Genomic DNA, 23,494 nt, shown 5'->3' on the forward strand with positions numbered 1-23,494 from the left:
CGTACTACTGTAAATCCGCCACTGACATTATTGTATGGTTCTTCTACGTTTAGGTGACAGTGAAAGCATTCAAGCAAATGTGGCTTAAACATTAAATTTCACAGTAGTGCCTAACAAGGACTTTATCTGAAAAAAATAAAACAAAAGTAAAGGTTTCAGAGATACGAACCAAAGAACCACTATTCCCTAGTTGCTCTGCAAGTTCAGCTTCATACAAATAGTAATCCAGTGGAGCAAAGAAGTAACCTGGAGCTGGTTCATTACACTGGCGGCTGATAATGTTGGGTAGACATCGACACTGTCCATTATGCAAGGAACAACTGCAAAACATGGGCAATATATTTTCAATTAACTGCAGTGAACAGGCAGTAAATGATACAACAGTACCACGGTGTAATGTTCTCTATTCAGAAAATTGTCCGCCACTTAAACTCCTTCCACTGTTTTTTGTGAAGAGCTGTTTACATTCGTTCAAATTCTCAAGCAGATTCTTCACGGTAAGCATTTCGTACAGTGAGACATGACGTTGTAAAATTAATTGTAATCGCTCAAAAAAAAAAATCTATTCTGCCTTCCAGTTACAAAAAGCAAAATTAAATCATTTATTTCAATTAATAGTTCTCATTAATATCCAGCAGCTTTAGGTTAAAGCAAACAAGTACAATTGTTTGAAGTTCTACCCACTCTGTGGCGGTTATGCTAAAAGAACCATTACTTCAACTTAGAGTAGTGAGGGATTGTATATTTTTGCTGATCAAAAAGAGCCTGCCAACAATTGGTTTTCATTGGTTCTTTTATCTTTTCAGACTAGCGAATCTCCTGTGATGTAGCTCATAGTAAATCCAAAGGTGAAACGGTTTATAATGAGGAGAATGCTATACTGTGTCATATACATAATACTATATTGCTGCTCAGGTAAAGTTGTGTTTAACATGCTCCAGAAAAATTATAATATAACAACTGTACTTACAGATTATCATAGGCCCCTCCAATGTCACAATCACAGGGGGAACAACCATAGATACTGGTTCCAAGGCCCCAGTGCTTCGGCTATGACAAAATACAGTAACACCATTAGAAGTAATACTGCAATAATTTCAAAAAATAATGGAATACAATGACTGCCTTCAGGCTGGTATCTTGATCATGCGACTGTTCTCCATGTGTGAACCAAGGTAGTAAATACTGGAAATTCATCTAAGAGAGGCTATCTGGGGGAAACAATGGTGTAGCGGTAGTGTCACTAGACTAGTAATCCTGAGCATATGGGTTCAAACCCCACCATGATAGCTAGTAGAATTTGAATTCAATTAATAAACCTGGAGATCATGAAATTATTGTTGTAAAAAACCATCTGGTTCATTAATGTCTTTTAGAGAAGGAAATCTGCCATCCTTACCTGGTCTGGCCTACACATGGCTCCAGATCAACCGTAATGTGGCTGACTTCTAACTGCCCTCTGAAATTGGCCGCTTAGTTCAAGGGCAATTAAGGAGGGGAACAAATGCTGGTCTTGCTAGTGACACCTGTATCCTATGAAAGAATACAGGAAAATAGCTGAGCCTGATGCTGCACTCACCTGACATCTGAGCAGAAGCTGGAACTTTCACAGATCCTTCTTTTGTTTCACTAGTCCAGGGCTACTGAAACCGACTGTAGATTCCAGCCACCTGCTCAGTCCTTCATATAGCTGTCCTAGTTTAAATCCGTGTACCCAGCCAAGGCAGAGATTAAACCCTGGTTTTTGATTTGTTCATTGACTATGAGATTAGATAGCTGAACTGCGACCAATTATCCATCAAAGTTGCTCTGCAACTGCCTGCCTTACTCAACTTAACTGATCTCATTATGGGACAAACAAGCTCTGTCTCACCCTAAAGTTAAAGAGCTTGAAAGTCCTTGGGTTAGAGAAGGTTAAGAGTGGGTTGATTGTCTGCCAGGGAAGGCAGAACTTGGGCCTGAATACGTTTCTTCCCTGTTTACCTTCTGCTTTAAATACCAGTGAGGGATGTGGGACCAGTGGATACATTTTCTGCCCTCCCCATATCAAGTGATTTTGTCCTGGGGAGTTCCTCGTCAACTCAACTCTTGGAATGCCCCCTTTGTAAAACCGAGACTGACAGGGACTGAGAACTGACATGGGTTCTATTGTAGTCCTTGGAAGAGCCCCAAATGTCACAGGCAAAGTTAATCAGTTCCAGAGCAGAATGACTACCTTCCTAAAAGTGGCAGCAAACTTTCTTTGGAGCATTTTCAATATTTTTGCCCTGCTTCTCATTGCCCCTTCCTGACCCTTCTCAAAGACAGTTAGGGATGGGCAACAAATGCTGGCCTTGCCAATGACACTCACATCCTATGAAAGAATAAAGAAGAAAGAACCCTCTAATATGTCACTTGGGCATTTGTTGCCAGGTCAGGATGGGCGCCTCTGATTTGCTGTTACAGGCACAGGCTGATCATGTAAATGAACCAGTCCCTGCAATTTTGCTCATGGGGGTGGTTTCCATCTCGATGGGTGTGGCTGGGATTCTGGTCCACTTGGGCTGACAGAGTTGGACTCTTGGACATTAGGCTTGTTGTAAAGTTTTTTTGCATAGTATCATGATGAATGTTTGAATGTAATTGGTAAGGTGAAAGATTGTATTATAACATACCAGACACTGCTCACAGCTTTTCCCAGTCACATATCGGTGGCAGCGGCACTCCCCAGTGACTGGGTCACAAGCAGGTTGTGCTGACACACTGCCACGTGAATCACATCGGCAACCTGAAAAAATATTCAAAATCTACTTCTGTGAAACATGAATAATCTGTTTGCATCAAAAACCTAGTAAAACAACATAAAGCATCTATTAGGTCCACAATTAGTTCTCATTTGATTGATGTTCTCAGCTTCACTCCCACCTTTAATCTCAAGCGCCTCCCATCCTCTCCATTGCTAAGAAGGTTTCAGGCAGCTAAATCACCTCTCAATGGGTCTGGTATTAATAACAGGGCCACCCATTGTTGTCAGCGTGAGGCCAGTGCCATGTTGAGGCCTTGGTTTTGTTCCCATGACACCAGCAAGCTGTGGGCACCAAACAGGCTCCCCACTGCAGCTTGCTGGTTATGGAAAAGAGGATAGAAATTCATCTGGCTCTTGTGCCAAGCAAACCAACAAGTGCAGCCTTGGGGGAGGGAGGCTATGCTGGGAGTGAGGGCTGTGACAGGCCAACAGCACTTCCTATGAGAAAAAAGGGAACATATCTTGTTCTGTTTGTTGAGCAACTTCTAGTGGTCCCTTTAAGGATCATTCAACACCTGGTACAAATCAGTGTAGCATGTGCAACATACATTTCACTTTTTTGTACCTTGAAATTGCAGTTAGCATGTTATGGACATCATGGAACTCTATTTGCATATTGCAGATGGCCTCTCACCAGAAACAGACTGGCACTCCAGACAACATTCTCAGAACTCAGCCTACGATGATGGGAGCCAGAGTGCCAACTTAAATGGATGGTAAGTGACCCAACACCATTTTGGGCTTCTGCCATTTCACTTAAGTCGGGCAGAGCAAGTCAAGATCAGGTCTGACAACTCACCTCTTTAAAACACCCAAACTATGGGCAGAATTTTCCATGCCCGCTGGCGTGGGGCATGATCAGCAGCATGAGTGGACAGTATGGCGCAATCGGTTTCACAACAGTGTGAAACCAGTTCGCGATCGTTCGCTCAGCCTGCCAATAGTGGGCCACGTTTCTCACCATCAGACATCGGGAACCTCATTGTAATACATCAGCATATCTTCAGCAGGCCAGCCAAGGACCTGCCATTGAATATAGCGCACAAGCATTCACCCCGAAGGTAGGGTGGACGAAGGAAGTGACCATGCATTAGGGAAACCTGCATAAAGCGAGTAGTACTCCTCTGCTACTCAGACAGTTCATGTGCAGACACATTAATATGATTGGTGTCGGGCTTCTAGTTTACCTTCCCACTCGAGCAGTACAGAGGCATCAAAGTGCCACCAAGTGTTCCAAAGCTTTACATCCCGCCCCCCCCTCTGCCCCCCGGCACAGACTGCAAAGTCATGAGCATTTTAGTGGACGGCAGAACAGCTGGGTGACTGCACACGTTGTACAATCTCCTTGCTAAAGCTGGCCATGGAGCAGTCACTGCTGGAGGCGCTCACAGCCCCCTTGCAATGTCAGCATCCGGTTTGGACCAGTCTCCCTGATAGTACAAGCTAAAAGTGCAGCCTTGCAGTGCAGGTTAGGAGAATGCCTGCGCCTGAGCACTGGCCACCACTTGGATGGCCAGAGTTTAGCGCGCTGCATGGCTGCCCGAAACCCCACCCACCTCCGCCCCACTGCACCTGACCGATTGGCAGCAGCTTTTGCCCACTGGACTGCATGCTGTGCTCTCAGATGCTGCCTTTCATTCCTGCAGATGACCAAGAACCAGTGTCACTGGAGACTGTGCATAGTTAGGGAACTGGTCGGTCACATCTGCCAGCTACTGCAGGATTAGGTGCCATGGGGACATGGAGGGAATCCATTGCAAGTGGCTGTGAAAGTGACTGTTGTGCTCAATTTCTATGTCAGTGGCTCCTTTCAAGGCTCCACAGGTGACCTCTGTGGGATCTTTCAAGCATCCACACACAAATGTATCCATGAGGTCACGGGTGCCATCTTTGCGAGGGTACACAACTTTGTGCATTTTGCCCAGGACCAGGACAGCCAGGAGGCAAGAGCAATTGGATTCGCCCAGATCTCGGGTTTTCCACAGGTGCAGGGTGCAATCAAATGCACTCATGTGGCGTTCAGATCTCCGTTGCAACACATGGTGCACTACATCAACCACATGGGGATCCATTCGCTGAATGTGCAGCTGGTGTGCAACCACCAGAAACGCACCCTGCAGGTGTGCACACAGTTTCCATGATGGCTACATCCTCAGTCAGTCACAGATCCCTGGAATCTTCCAGGATCCACAGAAGCTGCAGGGATATCTCCTTGGGCTACCCACAGAGGCTGTGGCTGATGACACCCATGCGGCAGCCTCAGACTGCAGTGCAGCAATGGTATAATGAGGCTCATGCTGCAGCTCGCAACTTGGTGGAGCAGACCATCGGGTTGCTGAAGATGAGGTTCCGGTGCCTGGACCGGTCTGGTGGAGCCCTGCAATACAGTCCACAGAGGGTGTCACACATCGTCGTTGCCCGCTGCGCCCTTTGCAACCTGGTGCTGCAATGGGGAGAGGAGCTGGCTGAGGAGGAAATGGAAGAGCTGGAGGTCTCCTCCAATGAGGAGTACACCAACAGGGATGAGGGTGAGGAGGTCCTCAGAGGCAACGATGACGGGGATGAGGTCCTTGCACTGGCTAGACAGGGCAGGCACATTTGGGAGGCCCACATAGCTGCTAGATTTGTGGAGGATGATGACGACATGCAGTGAGGTGGCCCCATAGATCCTCACATTGCATCTGTGAACGTTTGACACCAGTCTGGCTTATGGCAGCATGAATACCCTCTGTGAGAATGCTCCTGTCATGGAGATGCAGTGGAGGCCGTAATAGTCGCTCGATCGCAGGAGGATGATGACAACATGCAGTGAGGACACTCCATAGATCTTCACACAGCCCCTGAGAATGTCTGACTCTTGTCTGGCCGAGGGCAGCTCGCTTGCGCTCCGTGATCAGGGTCATATCATAGAGAGATAGCCATGAAACTTTAGAAGCATCTACTCCTTTGTCTGCCTTCAGCACCTAAGCCCTTCAGGAGCTGGTGCACAGCATCAGTGGCCACAGATGCTGAAGAGATGGGGCTCAACCCCATCTTAAAGGTGCTGAGAGCACACAGAGAGAATGACAGAACTCTGTAGCGCCTGCCCACTACATTCTGGCAGCAATGACAAGCACCTAGCCTAAGTGCAGGCATCAGTAATGTTTCCAGGGAGTGAGAGGCTGGACCATCACTTTGGTCTGAAGGCCGCACAGAGCACAGGAAATAGGCTCTGGACTGAGTCACCTGCCTTTATATTGTGCAGAAAGGTTTCACATCTGAGTGACAAGAACACTGCTCATCAGAACAAGGAGCCACAGGCAGGGAGACATTCTTAAGAGTTTATTGACAATAGTGAACAGTATGTACAAGTGATTAACACCCCCGCCCAGGCAGTGCAACTAATTCTCCGTTCCCAGAGGGCTGGTCTGTCGAGTGCCTTCCTGTCCCTTGATCAAGAGAAGGCGTTCGACAGGGTGGATCACGAATATTTATTTGGAACTCTGCGAGCATTCGGGTTCGGGATGCATTTTGTCGCCCGGATCCGACTTCTGTACACTGCCGCAGAGTGTCTAGTGAAGGTTAGTGGGTCCCTGATGGCGCCCCTTCGCTTTGGGAGAGAGGTACGTCAGGGCTGCCCCCTGTCTGGCCAGTTGTATTCTATTTGCGTGGAGCCTTTCCTGCGCCTCTTGTGGAGGAGGTTGTCAGGATTGGTTCTGCGCAGGCCGGGCATCGGGGTGGTCCTTTTGGCTTAAGCTGATGACGTGCTGCTTATGTTTAGCGACCCGGCTGACCTGTGGAGGATGCGCGAGTGCCAAGATGTCTACTCTGCCGCGTCTTTTGCCAGGATCAACTGGGATAAATGTTCTGGACTCCTGGTCGGCCCGTGGAAGATGGATCCCCTACCCGAGGAGCTCAGGCCTTTCACCTGGAGCAGAACCAGCATCCTCTACCTGGGGGTCCATCTCTGCCCTGCTGAGGAATCCTGGCCGGCGAATTGGCAGGAACTGGAGACGAAGGTCACCGCTCGCCTGTGGCGCTGGACAGGACTGCTCCGAGTGCTGTCTTACCGGGGTCGAGTTCTGGTCATAAACCAGCTGATCGCCGCCATGTTGTGGTATCGGCTGGTCATTTTGACCCCTCCCCCGGACTTTGCCACGAAAAACCAGAGAATGCTCGTCGACTTCTTCTGGGACAAAAGATTTCACTGGGTCGCTGCTGAGGTTCTGAGTCTCCCGTTTAGGGAGGGCGGTCAGGCGCTGGTGTGCCTTCGCACCCATGTGGCGACTTTCCGCCTTCAGGCCCTGCAGTGATAGCTTTACGTTGAGCCCCCTCCGAGATGGTGGGCCCTGGCGACGTATTTCTTCCGCCAGGTGCACGGCCTGAATTATGACGTGCATCTCCTGCTTATAGAGCTGAGGGGCCTTAGTGGCTCCTTGCAGGCGTTGCCCGTCTTTTACCAGGACCTGATCAAAGTCTGGAACATGGTCGCCTCGCGACGCAGCTCTCCCCCATCAGGAGTAGCGGCTATCGTCAGAGCCACTGCTCAGGAATCCACCCCTCTGTCCTTTTCAGTGGCTGGCGGAGAGGAGGGCTATGACTGCTGGGGTGACCAGGATCGGGGATGTGCTGGGTGGCGGAGGAGTGGGCTGGATGCTCCCGCAGGAGTTGGCGCGTCGCACATCCGTGGGCGTCTGGCTCACGGCCGATGCCAACTGAGACCTAAGGACGGTTGTGCTTGGCCCCGACGTTATTTTGGGTCTCGAGGTGGCCCAGGTGCGCAGTGGACTTCCGCCTGAATGTTCCCCTGTTCGGACGGAATTCCACATTGGCCCCAAGCCCCGAACCCTCCCTCGGGTGCTGGTGCCCCACAATATGAGCCGCCTCAGGGAAATGCCCTCCGTGTCCTTTAGTACGGCACGGAGGAGCTTCCTGTACAGACTGCTGCTGCACAGCTTTCACCTCCTTGCCCTCGCCCACCGCCCGGACACGCCCTGGTGTGCCTTGTTGCCGTCTGGTGGTGGAGGTCCCTGTTGGGACGCCCTCTACGGAGGTGTCCTCCCGCTTTGCATCGGGGACCTGGGGTGGAGGGTGTCGCACGCAGCAGTCCCCTATAATTTTAGAATATGTAGGTTCACGGACTCCTAGGATACCTGCCCTTTTTGTGGTCTTGTGGAGTCCATGGACCATGTTTATATAGGGTATTGTTGTCTGCTCTCCCTTTTCAGTTATTTAAAAAACCTTTTATTACTGTTTTGTTTGCACTTCAGTCCCACGCTCCTGATCTACGGACACCAGGTGCGGAGGGGGGCCGGGAAGGAGGAGGACCTCCTTGTGAACCTGCTCCTGGGCCTGGCCAAGTTGGCCATTAACAGGTCCAGGCAGCGGGCGATCAAGGGTGTTGTCCCGCCCAACTGTTTGGCCCTCTTCTGCGGCTACATTCGCGGCCGGGTGTTCCTGGAGAGGGAGTACGCGGTGTCTGCCGGCACCCTCAAGGCCTTCCGTGCCCGATGGGCACCGGGGGATCTGGGGTGATTTATCGACCCCTTTAATCACATTTTGATTTGATGTTTGTAAGTTTCCTTTAAACTTTGTCCTTGGTTTTACAGCTGACCTGACTTAGGGGCTGTGTTTATTTTATCCCTTATTTTGTTAATTTTGTTTAATTGTTTGGCCCTGAAAGAGTTAATTCTCCGTTCCCAGAGGGCTGGTCTGTCGAGCGCTTTCCTGTCCCTTGATCAAGACAAGGCGTTCGACAGGGTGGATCACGAATATTTATTCGGAACTCTGCGAGCGTTTGGGTTCGGGATGCATTTTGTCGCTCGGATCCGACTTCTGTACACTGCCGCGGAGTGTCTAGTGAAGGTTAGCGGGTCCCTGACGGCACCCCTTCGCTTTGGGAGAGGGGTACGTCAGGGCTGCCCCCTGTCTGGCCAATTGCATTCTATTTGCATGGAGCCCTTCTTGTGCCTCTTGTGGAGGAGATTAACGGGATTGGTTCTGCGCGGGCCGGGCATCGGTTTACGTTGATGTTGTGCTCCTTATGTTTAGCGACCCAGCTGACCTGCGGAGGATGCACGAGTGCCAAGATGTCCACTCTGCCGCGTCTCCTGCCAGGATCAACTGGGATATCAGCTGAGAGCACGCCTCCCTCCTTGCCCTCCTCTGCACCGGGTGTCCTTGGATCAGGACCGTGGGACTGAAGTGGGGCTGGGGTGCTTTTTCGACCCCCTTAATCGCATTTTGATTTGATGTTTGTAAGTTTCCTTTAAACTTTGTCCTTGGTTTTACAGCTAACCTAACTTAGGGGCTGTGTTTATTTTATCCCTCATTTTGTTGATTTAGTTTAACTGTTTGACTCAGAAAGAGTTAATTCTCCGTAACCGTCCTAACACTGCTGTTACATCTTGGTGCTTCCTGGTCATCCACAGCGGAGGTGGAGGCAGCCTGCTGACTGTGACACCTTGTCTGTGATGACCTTGGTGGGCGTCCTGTGGAGGGTCGAGACTTGGAAGGCCCAGGCCAGCTTTCAGGGTCCTGCTGTGTGGCAGTGGAGCTGGAGCTGGAGCTGCTGTGATCACAGGAAGAGGGGAGTCGGATGGGCTGGACACTCTCGGAGTCACCTGGATGGATAGGCCCGGAGTGTGCAGCTGCCGATCTTCCTACCTATGGGTGCCCGAGTGCCCCAGGCTGACTCCTTAAGGAGAAGGGGAGCTGGAGTAAGATCGAGCTGCCTGGCACCCTTCTCGCATACACACTGTTGGAGGCCAACTATGGCATCAGCGATGGAGTTGAGCCCGTGCAACAGTGCAGGAGCGACGTCCTGAACCAAGGCCTCCATGGCAGCTGCCATCCTAACAGTGTTTACCTCGGTGCGTTGGCATGCCGGCGCAGTCCTCTGAGTGCCGGATGCCAGAGAGGTCCCTGCCGTCAACTGCTGTGAATCGGACAGTACGATTTGCTCACCAGATTGTGATCCCAGGGTTATTCTAAAGCGAGGTCCCACTGAGGTGTGTCTCTGCACCTGGGACGAACTGAATTGCTCTACAGAGAGCTGGCATGGGCTCGGTGGACTGAGTGACCTCCTCCTGTGCCCTAATGAACCGATGACAGGACATCGTGCTGTCAGTGATATCATCCACTCAGGGGTGGTATCAATTAAGAACTTAAAGAAATTTTAGCAGAAATCAAGATGATTGCTTAAAAAAAAATGAATTTTCCTCAGGCAGCCACAAGGTGGTGCTCAGAACAAGCTGATCCATGAAGTATCAATCATCCACTAAATACTCCATAAAGACAGGAACAGACCCGTAAAATGGTCATAGAATTAGAGACACTGAGTACAAATTGGTAGAAACTTTACATACATTAAAATAGGGGTAGTGAGTCTCAAATTTGGGGCCAATGTCCTGCACCTCAAGGATACTTCAAGAAATTATGTCCTGAAACCGTGGCAGGCACCCCAAGGCACGTGCATGTGCTCATACAATGCTTAAAGTCTCTTTTAGGAATAAGGTTGCCAACTCTCCATGATTGCCCTGCAGTCACCAGGAATTGAAGATAAACCTCCAGGATATTGCTGTGCAACCCTGGAGGAATATCATCAGGACATTAAAAAAAGATTGCTTTTTTTCTTCATTATCTTTGAACATTTCTCAAAATAAAAATATTGAAGATGGGAAAAAAAAATCTTTTTGGCTGACAGTCAAGCATCATCCAGTTGGGTAATGATTCTTTTTGCTTTCCAATTTCAAACAATGCTTGGCAGTTACTGCCAGTAACCATCAACTGGTGCATTCTCCATGGCGATGCCGCTACCAATCAGAGCCCACTTGGCAACCAATCAGCATTCTCTTCTCATACAGTATAAATTGTTGTTCCCTTTACATTTGATATTCTTGCAAATTTTCCTGATGAGCTCAAGACAAAAAGCTTTGACAAAATAAAAGTCTCTCATTTTTTCAGCAATGCTTTCCAATTGGCATAGGAAGGCAGTGCGACAGAAGGATGAATGTGTTGGTCAACTAATGGCCGGAGCGTGGAGGCAAAACATATGACGAAACCTCCAGGAATACATTTAATCGCAGTTAGCAACCCGATTTAGAGACCTTCTGTGGAAATTGGGCTGCCCTGAATGAAACAAGTATGCACTCAGATCTGCTGCGGTTTTCTAGATGTGGATGTGGCCTCTAGCCAGCATTCACCATTTAATTGAGTATTTAATTTAGTTTTAAACTGATGTAGAGCCAAGAGGAGTAGGAAGACGCCACAGCACACTTGGCTCTTGGCAGTTGCCGCCGGCAACAACCCTGCCCCAGCCACCCCCCAGTATAATGCACCAAATATGTTTTGCGGGAATCCTTCATTCTTCAGCATGCCGCTATTCACACCCTATTAAAATGAATATTTAATAGCTCTCCACAAGGCCCATATAATGCTCAAAAATACGCCAGATAAATGGCATGTGTATAATAGGCATATGTAAAGGACAGGATTTTCCTGTGGACACTGGACCAAATAGTGCTCTTGAGCCCACACTTGCCGGGAATCAGATCACTGGAGTTATTTTCCAGGAGCCCAAAACCACACTCAGTGTCCTTTAAAGAATAGCGGGCGGGCTGCCCACGTTGCCGACCCAATCAGAGGTCCAGCTGATCCAGAGACTTGGCAGCCCCATGAGAGAGGTGGGTGCTGCTTGGAGCTGCTCTGAGAATGTGAAGGCACCTCAAAACAGAAGTGCCCCTAGGGGTATAAAGTTAAAGTAAAAATTCAAAGGGGCCAAATAGGCAGGTCCAGTGTGGACAGGAAACCCCTCCAGTGTTTGGGTTACAGGTGCAGCCTTTGCTACCAGTGGCTCCCTCTTTGAAGATGGACCCACAGCCTGGCACATGGAGGTCGCCTCCATGGAGCTGGCAGCCTCCGCACATGATGGGGGATGGTAGGGTCGCTGTACCTCCGGCAAAAATCACAGAATCGCAGAATCACAGAATCTTAATGACACAGAAGGAGGCCATTCAGCTCATCATGTCTGCAACAGCTCTCCAAATGAGCATTATGACCTAGTGCCATTGGCCTGCCTTTTCCTCGTACCCTTGCACATTGTTTCTATTCAAATAATCATCGAATACCCTCTTGAATGCTTCGATTGAACCTGCCTCCACCACACTTCCAGGCAGTGCATTCCAGACCTGAACCACTCACTGTGTGAAAAAGTTTTTTCTCATGTCACATTTGCTTCTTTTGCAAATCACTTTAAATCTGTGGCCTCTCATTCTTGATCCTTTTATGAGTAGGAACAGTTTCTCCCTATCTACTCTGTCCAGCCTGCTCACAATTTTGAACATCTCTATTAAATCTCTTCTCAGCCTTCTTCTCTCCAAGGAGAACAGTCCCAACCTCTCCAATCTATCCTCATAGCTGAAGTTTCTCATCCCTGGAACTATTCTTGTAAACATCTTCTGCACCCTCTCCAATGTGTTCACATCCTTCCTATAATATGGTGCCCAGGACTGTACACAATCCTTCAGCTGAGGTCTAATTAGTGTCTTATATAAATTCAGCATAACCTCCTTGCTCTTGTACTCTATGCCTCTATTAATAAAGCCCAGGATACTATTTGCTTTATTAACTGCTCTCTCCAACTGTCCTGCCACCTTCAATGATCTATGCACATATACAGCCAAGTCTTTCTGCTCCTGCACCCCCTTCAAAATTTCACCCCTTATTTTATATTGTCTGTTCATGTTCTTCCTACCAAAATGCATCACCTCACACTTCTCCACATTGAACTTCATCTGCCACCTATCTGCCCACTCCACCAACTTGTCTATGTCCTCTTGAAGATCTACACCATCCTCTTTGCAGTTCATAACACTCCCAAGCTTCGCATCATCCGCAAACTTTGAAATTGTTCCCTGCACATCAAGATCAAAATGCCAGTGAGCTGGTAAAATCTAATTGGGGCCTTAAATAAGCAAATTGGCTGCCTACCACTGTGGGCTGTGGATCCATTTCCCAGGTTGCACCGGGAAACTTTCCTGGTGGCAGGAATGCATCGGGAAGAGCCTCAACGCAGCTGCCCTATTTTCCTGGCCCCCATTCCTCCAGGCCCGCCACCACAGGCTGGGAAAATTCAGCTCAAATTGTCAGCATGTATAATTGGATTTACATATAGTGAAGCCTCTAGTGTCAACTAGCACAACATTTCTTTAAACACTGTCAGAGTTCCATTTTATCAGGTTATATTTAATTAACCTCTGGGACATTGTGGCCTAGAAATTCATGCCTCTGTTTGGATAGGTTCATATTGGTTCAGCTAATTTTGGGCTCCAGGCCCCATTATCATTGAATCAGTAAACTGCAGGCATGGCCTGTCTCCAGGCAGTTCACCAGAGCAAAGACCTCGAAGATCAGACTGTTGCATCATTGGAAGAGGCCCTGAATTAAGCCCTAAGAAAGGACTGGGAGAGCAGGGCGATTGGAAGGCAGGGACGATTGGAAGGGTCTGAGAGGGAGAGTAATAGTGGCCAGGACGGAGGGCAGCAGTGATCAGGTGGTGAGGACTAAGGTGGCAAAAGGGTGGTGGCAGTGATCATTGGAGAGCAAGCAGTAGCAGGCACTGGCCAACAGTTTTAATGTAGGGTGAGAAATCACACTCCTGCTCCTGGTAAGTATTTTTAAGGTAAATATTTTTAACAAGTTTTTTGATGGTTAGTTGTCTTAGGGAAAACTAATATTAGAAAAGGCACGTCACATAGGAGTTCAGCCCTTATATTCGTATGCGAAGGGCCTATGCCTGTGCCAAGGCTGTAGTTGGCTATTTTCTACCTACACCAATATGGTGGGTGGTGTACTTCACACTCATAATGAGCGTGAGGTTTCTCTCTGCCATATTGGAGGCTCAGGGGCCCATTTAGAACCAAAACATAATTACGTGTTATTGAGTTTCTAGGTGCCTAGCTCTAAAGGATCTAGGATGTTTGCATTGCACCCACTGGTGATGTTGAGTGATTTCAATAATAGATCTTATCATGAACTTGGTTGCAAGCTTGAACAGATTACAGCTACCTTGGAGCTTGCAGCTGTCAATGACCTTGTATGCCTTTGGGCAATAGCTATTGGGCTGTAATTCTTTTTTAGAATTTCTAGTTGACACATAATACCATAGTTTGCTTTGACTGGGCTTGTTATCAGAATATGTGATTATTTCCTTCGCCTAAGCTTGTTATCATGTTATACTATTGTGGTATTCATGATCTCATCATACCTTCTATCTGCATGGAAGCAATTTTAGTCACATTTAACAGTATTATACAGATGTATTGGAAATGCTCTAGTTCTGCAGAAGGGACAGTTGGGCAGGTTCTTCCAGTTTTAGCATTGGAAGAGTTGAATATAGAGGCAACAAATGCATGGTGAGAGCTTTAGCAACCAATGAGCTCAGGCAGAGACAGAGACAGAGACAGAGATGGGGGAATGTCACAGAGACGGAAGTCACCAGTCTTAGTGATGGCGAGGATATGGGTTCTGAAGCTCCACATAGGGTTAGCTAGGACAGGGAGTTTGCAAATAGTCTGGCTCCATCTCAGACAGTGGCTAGCAAGAGGGATGCAGTTGGTGGCTAGGGAATGCAGTTTTGATAGGGACCAAAGACACTAAGTAGAATAGCCCATCGGACAGTGGAAACAAAGCAGCTGCAAGCACAAAAAATTAAGGGAGTTGTATTTATATGTTGCCTTTCACAACTTCAGGACTTCCCAAAGCAGTTTACAGCCAATTGACTACTTTTGAAATGTATTTAGTGTTGTAATATAGGATACACGGCAGCCAATTTATGCATAGCACTGTCCCACAAGCAGCAATGTGATAAAGACCAGATAATCTATTTTTAATGGCATTGGTTGAGGGATTGGAAACTCCTGTGCTCTTCTTCAAAATAGCATCATGTGATCCTTTACATCTACCTGAAAGGGCAGATGTAACATCCCACCTGAAAGACAGGACTCCAGATTCCTTCAGTACCGTACTAGTGTGCTAGCCTAGATTATGTGCTCAAGTCCCTGGACTATGATCTAAACCCACAACTTTCTGATTGAAAGGGAAAAGTGCTACCTGAGTCATAGCTGACAGAATATATTAAAAAAATATCTGCACGGCATGTAGATTATATATTATAAAGAATTAAAAATGTTAAGATTGGGTAAGTGTGAAATATAGATATTCCAGTAAACAACAGAAAGATAAATTTCTTTCTTTAGTTCATACACACCTTCACACCCTTCAGCATTAACAGCGCTTAGTCCAAAGTAGCCAGACTTGCACTGATCACATCTTGTCCCTTCAACATTTCTCTTACAAATGCAGCGGCCATCAACTGTGCGGAGGCTTGAGTCTAAGTGACTTTCACACATTCCATTGTTCAGTGAGCCGTTGAGATCACAGTTACAGGCTATGAACCGAAGAACAAACAATAGGTTACAAGTGATGCATTTCTAGATAGTTGAACAAGATCAGTTAGACCTGCTTCTTACATTACCCCAAAGACTAGCCTGAGTTCCTTTAAGTTGCAAATGAGGAGTTAATCAATTTTTAATAATAATCACACGTTTTTGGAAAACAGGCTAGGGTGATCTAGAATTTTTCATCTTTAGTAGTAATGAAACAGTTGTGCCTATGATGCAATGTTGAATCATTTCCTGGTATTTTTCAATCTTTTAATTGTAAATGTAAACTATACAATTAAGAAATCAAGATGAATTCTTCTTTGGTTATTTATTCAAAAAATGCATTGGATGTATGATGTAACCAGACTTCCTGGGTTCAAGCGTATTATTACTGAAAAGGAAAGTTGTGTGATCTGAACTAAGTCTTTAGGAATTTGGGTGAGGTGAAGGCAATTTCTCAATTCAGGCATTTAGAAAAACTCCAAGTTATATTCTTTTAGAAAGCATCTTTAAATGTATTCTTATTATAATTGAACTAAGGTTTATCCTAGTAAATTCATTCAGATCCTTTTCAACCTTTGTGCTAGGATTATGTTTCTAATTTTCTGAAGTTTAATTTTAGGTTCATGACATTATCAAGGATTTTTTTGTGAAAATCGATTTAATTTCAAAATTCTAACAATTGGAAGTAGTGTTGGTTGCAAAGCTTAAAACATACAAGAATTGCCTTCAATAGTCTGTTTTCCCCTCATTGGAAGAGGTAGAAAAATGGGACTTCATTTGCCTTCTGAGAAAACACTGTACTCAGTGTTATCCTTTATTAATATGCTTATTTTAAATATTCATTTTAATTACATTAAGTTTTTTAATACCACACATTTAGTACCTGATGTTATGTTATTTAAGGTGGTGCTGAGTTATATTTGTAACAGAATTGTTTCAAAAATGTCTTATGCAGCAGTGAAAGTCTTTTGATTTCACTCAGTCTGGAGAGATTGGGCTATATAAACTTCATACAGTACCATGTAACATGCCAAGCTCGGCTTCTAAAAATAATTTTCAAGGATTTTGTTTAGTTAATAACCTAGGTGTGAAGAGAAGATTGCACCATAATTGCACAAGCCATGCGACGCCGAAACCAAACTTAATTGTGAAAACTTCAATCCCTACACAATGAATGGAAGATATTTTTGTTCAATCATTGTGGTTGCCTTAAAGTTCTACACACATGTGTATATATAGGAAAATGTGGTCATTTTGGCTTTGTTTGCAAGTTTTTACAAAGTGTCACTTATGGTAAGAATTAATCCATAAATACGATAGGAAAAAAGCAAACCTACGGACACATGCAAATGGGTCAGAAATCATTCTCCTGGGATCCTGGTAGAAGAAGGGCTTGCACTGGTCACAGTTTTGACCCATTGTATTGTGCTGACATTCCTCACAAACCCCACCACTGACCTCTCCGCTGGCCAAATACACTGCCAGGTCAAAATGGCATTTTTCAGAGTGTCCATTGCAGTTGCATCCTGAAAAGGAAGAAGCACAAATCATCGTTTTGAAAATGACATGGAAACGATTGAGTGATCTTCTGCATTGGCAGCCAAGTAAAACATATTTATTGCATTAAAAACTTTTAAGAGAAAAACAAAACAGTTTAAATTTGTAGCAATGGGAGATCCCCCTGCATTTCTTTGACAAGTGCCCTGGAATCTTATGTATGCACCTGCAAGAGTAGACAGGCCCTCAGTTTAATGTCTCATCCAAAATATCTCATAAGCTGTGAAGCACTTTTAAAATTCTCTTAAAATTAAACTTTTCCTTTAGGTATGAGGAAAGGGACATTTTAAAAACTTGTTAATATATTTCATAAAATATGCTAAAAAAAAACTGACGATATCAATGACACTCATAAATTGTTCCGTTTTGTATTTAAAGTATTTTTCAGTTATTTAAAATCGGGTTACTCACAGATGGTGCTCTAGAAACTGATTAAAAATGCTTATGTTTTGCGATAAACCCATTTTCAGCTGTAACAGTAAAATGTTTAGTAAAACTGCATCAATGGAACTAAAACTCTTCAATATATCAAGCAACACTTTTACTGCAAATTTTTTCAAAAAATTATTTTAGAACTTTGCTCAATTACCCTGTTCCATGGAAGAAACTGGGCCAGATTTTTGCTCTCGAGTTGGGTATGCAGAGTTGGGAAATTTCCTGGCTCTTGCCTCAGGAAAAAGTGCTCTGAAAAACAGGAGGTTTGGTCCGGGGTGGGAAGAGGGGCATGAGTATGCTGGAGTTGGGCCCACTGTCTGTCCCAGGAAACAGTTTGGTGGCAGCCTCAGGGGCTGTTGGGTGCTGAGGCGGCCTACCTCGGTGCTCTGGGACTTCGTCCCAGTTGTAGACCCTCTAGCCCTCAACCCTCACACCTCCTCAACCACTCCCCATGCTCAATTCATGTCAACCCATGCCCCACAAACTCCCATGGCCCTTATAGCCCCTATGTCAATTTAGTGCCAATCCATGACAACACATGACTCCCAACTCATCTCCATGGCCCCTTATAGCCCCATACCAGCTTAGTGCCAACTCATGCTAACACACCACCCTTTTCCCTTACACCCTCCATGTCTATCCAGTATCCCCTCATACCTCAGGAGCCTTGCTGAGGTGAAATAAAATAAAGTTCACCAAACATTAGTATCTATAGCAGGGGTGGGGCACCATTTTCTTATCAAGGGCCACTCATACATAGACAAAATCAGTTGTGGGACACACACACACACAAAAACCAACTTAATTTATTTATTCCTAAGAGAGAATACAGAAACATATGCAATGGTTGAGTTTGCTTTTCCTTAATGAGTAGCACAGCTTCTGTGTCTCAATCACAGCACTCCTGAAATTCAGCTGAACTTTTTGCTTGCTTTCCTTTCCCATTCTCTCTGTCTCTCTTTCTTTCTCCTTTCCCATTTTGTCTGTGTGTGTCTCTCTCTCTCCTTTCCCACTCTGTCTGTCTGTCTCTCTCTCTCCTTTCCCACTCTGTCTGTCTCTCTCTCTCCTTTCCCATTTTGTCTGTGTGTCTCTCTCTCTGCTCTCCCACTCTGCCTGCCTGTCTTTCTCTCCCCTTTCCCACTTTGACTGTCTCTCTCTCTCTCCTTTCCCACTGTCTGTCTGTCTCTCCGTTCTCACTCTGTGGCCAGAATTTTCCTGTCGGCGATTTGGGGGCGGGGCCCGCTCGCCGACAGGAAAATGACGTGGAATGATGTCGGGAGGAACCCCCGATGTCATCCCGGTCCCTTTAAATTTTTAGGAAGGTGGGTGGACAGTGAAATCAGCTGTCCGCCCGCTGACCTGTCAATGGCCAATCCCACTGACGGGATGAGGTTTCATGTTCCTTTTTAAAAAGTTTAATAAAGTTTATATCATTTTTATTAACATGTCCCATCTTGTGTGACATTGTCACATGAGGGGGACATGTTAATAATATTTTTATTTTTCTATTTTTTAACTTTTATGTTCTGTCTCTAATCTCCCTGAGACAGCACTTAGTCTTAGGGAGCAGTGCGCATGCGCGAAAGAGCGCACTTTGACAGCTGGGGATTCCCTCCCCTTTCCTCCCCCCACCGCAAAGGAAGCGCATAGCACTTCCTGTCGGGAAGGCCGCTGGGCAGGCCTTAATTTGCTCGCCCACTCAAAATGGCGGCGGGCCCCGTTTCGGCGGCAGGGGTCGGCTGTCTGCCCACCGCTGAGCCGGTGGGGCCCGCACACCCACCAAGGGCAAAATTCTGCCCTGTCTCTCTCTCGCTCTGTCTCTCTCTCCTTTCCCACTCTGGCTTGGGTGTCCTGCTCCTTTTCTCCCCTGCTCTGGATTACTCACAATTTACCACCCGATCGGCAGCTGGCTGCTTCGCATCCCTGCCCTGCGCTCCTGCTCCCAGATCTCGGGCCTCGCTCTCTGCCCACAGCTTGGGCCTTGGGTGAGTGCGGCCGAGGCTCAGGCATCAGAACATGGTGGTGGCTGTCCCAGAGTGCAGCATGTGGGGGGCAGGGCTGGACTTTTAAATCTCCACGTGGGCTAGATGAAAAAGTTAAACAGGCCAGATCCAGCCCCCGGGCAGGAGGTTCCTCACCCCTGATCTATAGTATACTATTAGATATACAGTATAGTATAATATCTATGACAGACTTAATTATGTTAAAAAAAACACTCTCATTGATAAAAGTCCATATCCATTATACTTAAATTCTCTGAAGTACTTAATTCCTCATAAAACAGACATTTGTATTCATAGCCCCAGAGCAAAGATAGTTAATCCCTTAATAATCTCTTGGAATTGTTGATCAAACTGTGAATTTACAGCCCCCTACCCCCGCATTAATAATAAGTTGTGGAAGCAGTCAAGCGATAATAACACTATAATGATATACTTAGGATTATGTCAACCAACAGCTTTTGAAGCTGCAAGCACTGAGTTTTTTCAGCTCAGAGACACAGTGGGCTGATTTTGTTCAAAATTTAAAAGGCAGGGGATTTAAACAACTTGACAGCTTGACAGTTCCACAGAACCTATACACCTTTCATGAGTATTCACCTCTCCTGTTAATAATTGTAAGTCACACACTGCGGTAAACAGACCTCACTCCTGTGAAAATGGGGTCTGTTTGAACTCAGCAATGAGCTGTTACGATCCTGGACCAGATCCCCAAGTTTTTGGTAAGATCCGGTTAAGGACCAATAATGTTTTATTTTAAGTAGACAAAGTTTGAGATCCAAGATACCTGCTATGAGAATAAAGCCACAGGATTCCACGGGTTTTGAATAAACAAAAATAAACGTAACTATACAAGGTCAGAAAGATAAATCAATTTACAATATCTATATTATACTCTAACATTCAGAGTAAATATGAGGTGTATGTGAATTAACAGGCAAACTGTGGCCAAACACACCACACTGCACAATAAGTGACAGATGCGACCAAGTCAGAGTCCACGGATTCCTCAACAACCCACCCAGACATCAGTAAACACTGTTGAGTCAACCAATTTCATTGAAACTCTGTCTCTCTAATGGGGATTCCATTCTTCCCCTTCAAAAATCTAACCTTGGAATTCTATCCAGCTATTGCTCCAACTCGGATGGCATCAATGATGGCCCAACTTACAGGGTTTCAATCTTGTCACCTGAGACTCCGTTCCCCTAGATTCCCAAGTCTGCACTCAAGCACCAACTCACAAGCACAACTTCAGCTCTTCAGCTGCACTGAGCAGAACACTACTGCTCCAAAGGGGTACCTTTCCCCCAACAGCCTGCAGCACAGTCACCAAGCTTCTGCTGCCTTCTCAGATTTTCAGGGCTTCTCCTGAGCCCTCATCACATAAAGTCTGCCAACTGCAGCCTTTTCTCTGATTGCAGCCTCTTTCTCTGCTTTTCTTTTTTTCCCCTTAACTGGGACCTACCTCTGTCCCCTCTCTCTGTCCCATGTCTGGGACTCCTCTTTTGGGACCTCTCCCTGTCCCCTGCCTGAGACACTTGTCTGCAATGGTGCTCTGTTCCCGGGACACATGACATGAGGTTTCGTGCCATTTTCCCTTTCTGCGCAGGTGCGCTAGGCCCATCCTCCACCCAAAGAACTTTAAATGATGACTTGTGCATGCGCAGCCCACTCCCAGTTCGCGCATTAGCGGAAACTCCGAGGTCTGTCAGGACTTGGACTTTCCGACCTCTGCTTTTGACGGGAAGGCAAGTTGGGCGTTCATAGGGAGAGTTCAAATGGCCCTGCTAGGATTGAGTTTCCCCATGTGTAAGTCACATCATGCCCCTTTTCCCCTACTGGCAAAAATAAGATTTGTCGGAAATGGGGGTGAGACTTCTGGATCCGGGTCCCAGCACTGATTTGGATAAGGTGCAGAGTCTCCGTGACTCGTGAAAACTATGCCACTATGTTCAGTGATATGAAAATCAGTTTGAGTGAAAACTTGAGCAAATAAAAACAACAAACCCACCCCTTAAAGCTTTTACAATTTTCACCTGGTCACTGATCGCACTCAGAGTGGAATTTCTTGGCCAGCGTATTTAACTAACAAAATGTATCAAAACAATAGCCATGTAAATTACTTCATTTTTCAAAATCCAGCTCAGTTTTCAGTTCTGAGTTTTTGGGAATTATGAGACAAGTTAAACAGATAATGAATCAAACCAGACGGAATAGTCCTTACTTCTACATTTGTCTCTCTCTGTTCCTATCGCTGGTTGCCATGGTGAATCATTGTACAAGTCCTTACACCTTTCACAGTTTACACCTTCTGTATTGTGCTGACAGACACATTGTCCTTGCACCTAGGAAAACATTTGTAACAGAAACTGATTTGAAGAATTGTGACCAGTAATATAATACTGCTACAAACTTTAACTCTTATTTGTGACATTAAAGTTTAGTTGAAACTGCAGTCTCCAAGAGGAAACACACCCCGGACACACCAAATTCGGAATTCACATTTACAAATCTTCTGTAGCTCTGACCCAACTGCCTTTGCAAAAGTCTTCCAACTTTACATCCCATCCAATGCCCTTTAGTTGTCTGACTCCTGTGCAGCTCCTCCTTCCACTTCTGCTATGAGAAGCAGAGCCTTCAGCTTCCTTGTATTTGGTCACTTTTCTGAATGTTCCCCTCCTCTGCCTTTCTTTTCTCCTCTGTGATGCAACTTGCCAAATTTTCTATGTTAAAAACATTATACAACTGCAAGCTCTCATTAAGAGTGCAGTGTTTGGGCCATCTGATTGGTTAGAATATTTGATTTGTTAATCTCTAGTTCTGGCTTTGCGATGTGATTAATTGTAGGGTTTTTGTACTATGATGATTGGTTGAAGGAACACTCTAGCATTATGGCACACAATAATGCATCTACAAGATGCATGATTTTTAATAGGTTTTCCTGCAACTTTGTGTTCTATTAAGCTCATGTTTTTATAATTTGTAAATCACCGGTTAGACTTCAGCTAGAGTATCATGTTTAAATCTGAGCACCACCACAGAGGGTGTCAAGACTTTGGAGAGGTTACAGAGGGTAATCAAAAGGTATCCGGGATGATGGAATTTAGTTACACAGAGATAAATTAAAATTGTTTTCTTTAGACCAAAGAACGTTACGGGAAGATTTAATACAGGTGTTTAAAATTATGAGGAGTTTTGATAGAGCAAATAGTGAGGGACTATCTTCACTAGCATGAGGGTCAGGAATCAAAGATTACAGAACTAAGATAGCAGGAAAATGAAGAGAATATTTTTTACACAGTGAGTTGTTATGACCTGGAATACAATGCCTGAAAGGATGGTGAAAGCAGATTTAATGACAACTATCAAAAGGGGAGTGGATATATACTTAAAAAAGAAAGATTTACAGGGTCATGAGGAAAGAGACAGGAGAGTGGGATGAATTAGATAGCTCCTCGAAAGAGCTGGTGATGGCATGATGGTGCAAATGGCCCCTTTCTGTGCTGTGACATTTTATGATTATATCTGAATTGCCCCACCCCTCGCAAAGGGGGCTGATGGGGCACTTGGCTGTAGGGGCTCTGTTACCCAGACCCTGTGCAATGCATCATTTTTTATTACCTCCGGGGCAGGCAGCTGCAAAGAGGTGCCCCCTGGTGGTGAGGTAGAAAATAGGGAATCTCTCCATACCTTGAAAAATCCATCGAGGTCAGCAGTTGAGGTGCCTGGTGGCACATCCTTGTATTTATGTTCACTCTAATTTTCTGAAAATAATTTGAGGAGCGCGCTTTTTTAAGGTGAAAAGGAAAAAATGAGTTTTGGTGAAGTTCTTACCATTCCTTGCTGGCTGAATACATCACCTCTAATATTATCAATAGGTATACACTGGCTGGCATGCCCATAGCAAAAGCAGCTCCCTCGAACAACCATTTCATACAGAGCGTAATAATACTTTTCATTAGCTCTGATCTGCCTTCTCCGCAACCGTGTATCTCCAAGTGTGTGAAGTTGAGTGAAATTTATCCGTAGATTGGTAAATGTTGTAAGCTCTGTGGAAGACAGATAACAAAAATTCGATATGTATCAAAATTGTGAATGAAACATTTAGGGTGAAACTGGTCTTGGAGGTAGTTTGTTACACAAATCATCCAATTGTTTTTTCCATTAACTGCATTGGAAAAGGGCTGGTTAAAATGGGTGCCCAATTCGCTATCATCCATTTTGTGCTCAGATCAATTTCACTCCCATTGTGTAGCTTGTCCTTGCTAAGTGAATCATTTAGCAATCGG

General features: G+C 45.7%; 1 protein-coding gene across 1 annotated transcript in view; it reads right to left on the reverse strand.

Moving 5' to 3' along the window:
- Window positions 1-23,494, reverse strand: part of lamb4 (laminin, beta 4) — a 118,136-nt gene that overhangs the window by 74,313 nt on the left and 20,329 nt on the right. Inside the window, exons 6-12 of the mRNA XM_078553462.1 lie at window positions 23,040-23,254; window positions 21,430-21,550; window positions 16,548-16,736; window positions 15,033-15,212; window positions 2,655-2,767; window positions 971-1,050; window positions 170-320 (exon numbers count right to left, since the gene is read on the reverse strand). Of these exons, the coding sequence (XP_078409588.1) occupies window positions 170-320; window positions 971-1,050; window positions 2,655-2,767; window positions 15,033-15,212; window positions 16,548-16,736; window positions 21,430-21,550; window positions 23,040-23,254 (1,049 nt within the window). The remainder of the gene's footprint in view (window positions 1-169; window positions 321-970; window positions 1,051-2,654; window positions 2,768-15,032; window positions 15,213-16,547; window positions 16,737-21,429; window positions 21,551-23,039; window positions 23,255-23,494) is intronic.

The sequence above is a fragment of the Cetorhinus maximus genome, chromosome 12, assembly GCF_964194155.1.
Source record: "Cetorhinus maximus chromosome 12, sCetMax3.hap1.1, whole genome shotgun sequence".
In the NCBI taxonomy this organism is placed as follows: domain Eukaryota; kingdom Metazoa; phylum Chordata; class Chondrichthyes; order Lamniformes; family Cetorhinidae; genus Cetorhinus; species Cetorhinus maximus.